At 36.3% G+C, this 7,321-nt stretch overlaps 1 protein-coding gene across 1 annotated transcript in view; it reads left to right on the forward strand.

The window, feature by feature from the left end:
• Nucleotides 1-1,984: 1,984 nt before the first annotated feature.
• MSMO1 (methylsterol monooxygenase 1) overlaps nt 1,985-7,321 on the forward strand; it is an 18,011-nt gene continuing 12,674 nt past the window's right edge. Inside the window, exon 1 of the mRNA XM_007471533.1 lies at nt 1,985-2,273. Coding sequence (XP_007471595.1) covers nt 2,019-2,273 — 255 coding nt within the window. The 5' untranslated portion in view covers nt 1,985-2,018. The remainder of the gene's footprint in view (nt 2,274-7,321) is intronic.

The following is a 7,321-nucleotide window of genomic DNA, read 5'->3' on the forward strand; positions in this document are numbered from 1 at the left end:
AAAGAAAAAGAGAAAGGGAACAGTGGCTTGGGGGAGAGGTGATGGAGGTTAGGAAAACTTTTCTCAAGAAAGGAAGACTTGAGTATGTTGGGTATTTTGGGGGTTTTTTTGTTTTTTTTTGTGGTACGCGGGCCTCTCACTGTTGTGGCCTCTCCCATTGCGGAGCACAGTCTCCAGACGCGCAGGCTCAGCGGCCATGGCTCAAAGGCCCAGCCGCTCCGCGGCATGTGGGATCCTCCCGGACCAGGGCGCGAACCCGTGTCCCCTGCATCGGCAGGCGGACTCTCAACCACTGCGCCACCAGGGAAGCCCTTGAGTATGTTTTTAAACTTGATGGGATGAACTCAGTGAAGAGGGAAAGATGAGAAAGAGTAAGTGATGGACAAGTTCTTGATGAGGTAGGATAAGAACACAAGACCAGACAGTCTTAGAGGAGAGGGTGAGTGAGCACAGGCTGTGGCACAATAGTCCCCGTGCTGTAAGTCACTTGAGAATGAGTAGGACAGAGGAATAGGGATGCAAAGTGAATTCAGAGTCCTGAGGAAGCTGGCTAAGCTTCCCGGGATTCTCTATGATAAGAGGTCTGTGGGGCAAGGGGGCATTTTAAATACTATTAAGAGTTTCCGAGGCTTAATATATTTGTTTTTAGAGTGGCCCATCATAATTCATAAATTAGGGACATGAGTAAACATTTTTAGGAAAGTGATATTCTTCATAAGTTTCTGTTTTTTGATTTGGTGACCTATTAAGCTTATTTATTAAATAAGTAAAACATGCTCATGAAAAAAATTGTAAGAAGGTATAAAATGGAAAGTAAAATCTTTCTCCTCTTCATAATCCCCCCAACCGTGTATACATATGCATTTCCTGTACATTTTCTATGTTTGTGTGTGTGTCTGTCATATGTACATGTGCACGAAACTGCATAAAATATATAACCTTTTCACAAAAACATAAGTGGGGTTCTTGCTATACATTCTGCAACTTGCTGTTTCACAACACTGTATCTTAGACATCCTTCTATGTAGAACATGTAGATCTTCCTCCTTTTATGTGGCTGTGTGTCTTTGGAAGGACCTGATAGAATTTATTTAATTCATTTCTTGTTGATGGACTTAACATTTTGTTTTACTTTTTTCTCTTTCTTTTTGCTATTATGAGCAATGCTTCTTTCAGTCTTAGTGTGCTCATTTTGGTACACTTGAGTGAGAAAATTGCTGGGTCAAAAGGTGTATTCATTTTGAGTTGTAATAAATACTGTGAATTTTATAGACTAATCCTCCCATCAACAATGTACAATGGTGCCTGTTTCCCCAAATTGTTACTGGGTACTGGGCATTATGAAACTTACAGATTTTGTTTTAGGATGCATTTCCTATTTGAGTCCAATTGAACTGCTTATTTGCTTAGTAAGCATTTGTATTTATTTTTCTGTGAACCTTCCGTGAATGGTCTTTGTCATTTTTCTGTTGGGTTTTTAGGCTTTTTCTAAAGCACTCATTGTAGCCCTTTGTCATAATTTTTGGAAATATTTTTCCCAGTTTGTCATTTGATCTTTGACTTTATTTATGATTGTCTTTTTATTCCCCATTATAAGTATTTAATTTTTATGAAGTCATGTTTGGCAGACTTTTTCTTTATAGATTCTTTTAGTTTTAAGTGACCCAACTATTGCTCATTGAAATTACAAGTTTTTCCTGGAGACCACACTGAAAAGTCTCTAAAGATGGCTTGAAATTTCTTATCCACTATTGTTCTTTAGATCCTGCTCTTGAAAGTTAACAGGTGACTTTTAAATCATACACCACAAATGGAGGTGGTGATGACATCCTGTAGACAGGGGTTTTTAATCATGTTTAGGACCTCAGTGATTGACACTCCTATAGTAATTTAAAAATTAATCAGAAGCATTTTAAAAACTGTTTTCTTAGAATTTCATTGTTTAGCTCGCTTATTTATATATTTATTTATTTACTTATTTTTGCAGAATTATAAGGCTGTCTGCAGAGATTTGAAAAATGCCAACAAATGAAAGTATCAGCATCTTTAGTTCAGCATCCTTGGCTGTGGAATATGTAGATTCACTTTTACCTGAGAATCCTCTGCAGGAACCATTTAAAAATGCTTGGAACTATATGTTGAATAATTATACAAAGTTCCAGATTGCAACATGGGGATCCCTCATAGTGCATGAGGTCCTTTATTTCTTGTTCTGTTTACCTGGATTCTTGTTTCAATTTATACCTTACATGAAAAAGTACAAAATTCAAAAGGTGAGTATGATGGACTTGCAATGGAGTATTGTCATTAGTCTTGTTGAATATTTTTAAGGTAAATATAACTTTATAACTCAAAATAGACTAGATCAGGGCTGTCCAATAGACATACAGTGAAGCCACGTGTGTAATTTTCTAGTAGAATACATTAAAAAGTAAAAAGGAATAGGGAAAATAATATTAGCAATATATTTTATTTAATCCAATAAATCTCAACTGTTGCATTTCAGTAAGTAATCAAAATTTAAAAGTTTAAAAAAAAATTTAAAAGTTTTAATGGGATTTGTTGTGTTCTTATTCTTATAATAAGTCTTTGAAATCCAGTGTATATTTTATACTAATTTCAGCCCATCTCAGTTAAGACTAGCTGTATTTAAAATGTTCAATAGCCACATTTCTAGTTGCTTCCATATTGGACAGCACAACCCTAGAGCATTTACTGTTAAGGTTTCAAGAATAATTTGTTAAATTGTGCCTTAAGTAGATGTGATGTTTATCTAATTTGGGTTTATAAGTTTTAATTTAAAAATATTTTTTTACTGAGATATAGTTCATATAGAGTATATTAGTTTCAGATGTACAACATTGTGATTCAAAATTTTTATACATTATACTCCATTTAAAGTTATTATAGAATATTGACTATATTCCCTATGCTATACAATATATCCTTGTTACTTATCTGTTGTATACATAAGTAGCTTGTACTTCTTAACCCCCTACCTCTCACTCCTTCCCCCTTTCCTCTCCCTGCTGGTAACCACTAATTTGTTCTCTATATCTGTGAGTCTGTTTTGTTATATTTGTTCATTTATTTTGGGGGTTTTTGCCCACATGTAAGTGGTAACATACATATTTGTCTTTCTCTGACTTATTTCACTTTGCATAATACCTTCCAGGTCCATCCATGTTGTTGCATATGGCAAAATTTCATTCTTTTTTATGGCTGAGTAGTATTCCATTGTGTATATATGCCACATCTTCTTCATCCATTCATCTGTTAATGGACACTTAGGTTGCTTCCACATCTTGGCTATTGTAAAGAATGATGCTATGAACGTTGTGGGTGTTTTCAAATTAGTGTTTTTATTTTTTTCAGATATATACCCAGGAGTAGAATTGCTGGATCATATGGTAGTTCTATTTTTAGTTTTTTGAGGAACCTCCATACTGTTTTCCACAGTGGCTGTACCAATTTAGATTTCACAAACTGTGTACTAAGTTTCCCTTTTCTTCACAACCTCGCCAGCATTTGTTATTTGTAGTCTTTTTGATTATAGCCATTCTGACAGGTGTGAGGTGAAATCTCATTGTGGTTTTGATTTACATTTCCTTGATGATTAGTGGTGTTGAGCATCTTTTCATGTGCCTTTTGGCCATCTATATGTCTTCTTTGGAAAAATGTCTGTTTAGGTCTTATGCCCATTTTTTAATCAGTTTTTTTTTTGATGTTGAATTGTATGAGCTGTTTGTATATTTTGGATATTAACCCCTAATCAGTCGTATCATTTGCAAATATTTTCTCCTATTCAGCAGATTGTCTGTTTTGTCAAAGGTTTCCTTTGCTGTCTAGAAAAGCTTTTAAGTTTAATGAGGTCCCATTTGTTTATTTTTGCTTTTGTTTCCTTTGCTTTTGGAGGCAGATCCAAAAAAATATTGTTACGATTTATGTCAGAGTATTCTGCCTATGCTTTCTTCTAGGAGGTTTATGGTGGTTCCATACAAATTTTAAAATCATTTGTCCTAGTTCTGTGAAAAATGCCACTGGTGTTTTGATAGGGGTTGCATTGAATCTGTAGATTGCCTTGGGTAGTGTGGTCATTTTAACAATATTGATTCTTCCAGTCCGTGAACACAGTATATCTTTACATCTATTTGTGTTGTTTTCAGTGTCTTTGATCAGTGTCTCACAGTTTTCTGTTCTGTGTATTAATTTTGTATCCAGCAACTTTACCAAATTCATTGATGAGCTCCAGTAGTTTTCTAGTGGCATCTTTAGGATTTTCTATGTATAGTATAGTATCATGTCATCTGCAAACAGTAGCAGTTTTACTTCTTCCTTTACAATTTGGATTCCTTTTTTTTCTTGTCTGATTGCTGTGGCTAGGACTTCCAATACTATGTTGAATAAAAGTGGCAAAAGTGGTCATCCTTGTCTTGTTCCTATCTTAGAGGAAATGTTTTCAGCTTTTCACCATTGAATATGTTGTTAGCTGTAATACTATGTAATAAAAGTGGCAAAAGTGGTCATCCTTGTCTTGTTCCTATCTTAGAGGAAATGTTTTCAGCTTTTCACCATTGAATATGTTGTTAGCTGTGGGGCTTATCATCTGTGGCCTTTATTATGTTGAGATATGTTCCTTATGTACCCACTTTATGGAGAGGTTTTATCATACATAAATTTTAATTTTAAAATTAGCTAGAAGGGAAGGTTATGGGGATTCATGAGTATTATTTTGCAGTTGACTCCAGCCCTTGATGGCTCAATTCTTAAATGTATGTTAATATGTTAAGACTTTGATCAAGACTATTAAGGTTTTATTTTTACCCTAAATATATCATGGTAATTCTGCAGCATTCATGTCATCCCCCCCAAAATGATGATGTTCCTAGCTTCTAGGTATTCACTTCAGTGTACTAAATGTTTCTTGAGAGCTTGCTATGCATGACAAAGTGTTGAGATATACGCAGTGCCTCTTCTCAGTTTTAAACATACGGAAAATAGTGAACTCTAGTAATGTGTAGACTAATGAGTTTGACACAGTTCCTAGGAAGGAATCTGCACCAGCTTGTTAGAAAAAGAAATGATTTGTTGACACTTGGTAAACCCACAATAGTTTCTAATGCTTACTGTTAACTTTTTTCAAAAAGTCATGCCAAACTCAAACTCAAGGGCACACAGTCTTGGTGGAAAGCAGGCATCTTGGGAGTGTTCACCGAAGGAGACTGGTTTGTACTCATTGAGTCCATGTCGGGTGTCAGTCAGTGCACACATCCTGTCCTACCAGTCTCTTCTCTTTGTAGCCTCTCCCAGTGAGTCTCACTTTAAGCAAGTACTAACATTGATTCTCTCTGGGGATAGTGCAGAGGGTCAGTCAGCTGCCTGTGGACTCCAAGCCAAAGGAGGGAAGAACAAAGGGTAAAGGGAGAAGGAACTAAAAGGGCTGTGGCCTAAAGGAGAGTATCCTGTTACTGTAAATAAAGTGCGCAACATTTCCAGAATATTTCTTATAAAAAGGCCTGCTTTGAAAGGCAGAATTGAGTTTGGATGTCTAAATTCTCATGCATGTTTGGAATTCTGGCTGCCACAGGTCACCCATTGGTTTATTTATGGGGCTGATTTGTTGTATGGCTGTCCAGGCCAAAGTATCCCTGTCTGTCTTCTGACCTCTACAGTTGACTGAGGTGGTAACTTTTTCAGAGAGAGAAAGACCTCTTTCATTCAAGGTTTTATGAAGACTTTAGAATAAAATGTGACAAAAGAAAGGACAAGAAGTAATCTAGTTTACAACTAGTTACTGATAAACAGAGATCGAAAGCCTTCAAGTCTGTATTTAGCATGTCTTCCTTGAGTTTCACAACCATTAAGTTCCCTGCTTTGAGATTTTTTGATACTAAAATTAGTTGTGAAGATAATCAGTACAAGTTTTCACAATATAAGGGGGTTTAAAAACAAGCCAAAAAATCAGTGTACACAGGTTTACGCATTTTAAAGGCAGATACCCTGAAACAGTGAGGGTACAGGAAAAAGTTGCTGGTGGAGCTAACACTGAAAACTCTGCTTTGAAACAGAATAGACAGCTAATGCACATGCTTACTAGTGGGGAGAATATTCACAGGAATGAGAGAGTAATGAAGTAGACCTTGCAGGATTTTTTTAAGTCTTACATCTTGATAATTCTCTAGGAATTTTCCTCAAGGATTTATACACTAAAAACATTCTTTCTGAAGTCTGTGGGCCTGGTAAACAGTAAAACATGTGATTTTTTTAGTTACAGTTGATTCATTTTTGTGTTAATTTCTGCAGCTACATCAGTATTAGAGTCTAGCCAGGATATCACAATTCAGTTAAACATATTCTATGGGAAAAAGAGTGCCTTTACCGGCCCAAGCCAGAATCTTCCATTTATTTTGCCCCCAATCACAGACTGGAAGTTTGGAGGAGCAGGGTCAGATCATGCTCAGAGTAGAAATAGACAATTATAAATTATCTCGCCTAATTTCCTCATTTTATTGTTGAGCAGACTGAGATGTGAGCTTCACAGAGCCCCTGAGGTTAGAGCCAGCTCTCCAGACTGATTACCAGTTGAATGCTGTTTCTTTTTTGTCAGGGAAGGTAACTCTCCCAAAGAATTTCAAGAACAACACTGGAACCCTAGACTTTAGTTAGTCCAAGTTCCGCTAATAACTGCCTGTGTGATCCTGGGCAGGGAGGTTGACCTCTGGGCCTCTGCTGAGGTCAGTGGTTTCATCCTTGGGATATTATGGTTTAGTTAAAACACTTGCATTGGTAAGTTTCTGAATTTTTAGGTAAGGACATTTAAAACAAAGCAATAGCTATTTATTATCACCATTTTTTTATAAAACCAAAAGCACTTTTTAACTAATTGCACCCCTTTAAATTGAATAAATTTTAGACTTTTATATATGGCTTGTTAAGCAAGTCGATAATCCTGATGAGGTTTTGTGAACATTTCACTACATTAATCTCACTTCCTCAGTTTGACTTTAATCTGTGAACTTCATCTGTGGGCAGTAGCTCTCCGTTCTTTGGGAACCACTGGACACATTTGTTTTCTAAGTTCTTCCAGCTCAGAGAGTTTCTAATTCTGTCAATGTATAAGAACAAAAATGTACTTATTTCTGGGAATGAAAACCACTGAATGGCTGGCAGTGTTCATTTACCTGTGTAATAACGCTTCCAATGCTATGTGTGCACCTGCCTCAGCAATTGGGAGAACCCGACTGTGATCTTAGCGTAACACATTTCTTCCTCTCTGGCATTCCTGATAAAAGAAGTAAATGATCTGTGGTGAGCAAATGCA

Source organism: Lipotes vexillifer, unplaced genomic scaffold, assembly GCF_000442215.2.
Source record: "Lipotes vexillifer unplaced genomic scaffold, Lipotes_vexillifer_v1.1 scaffold1208, whole genome shotgun sequence".
NCBI lineage: Eukaryota > Metazoa > Chordata > Mammalia > Artiodactyla > Lipotidae > Lipotes > Lipotes vexillifer.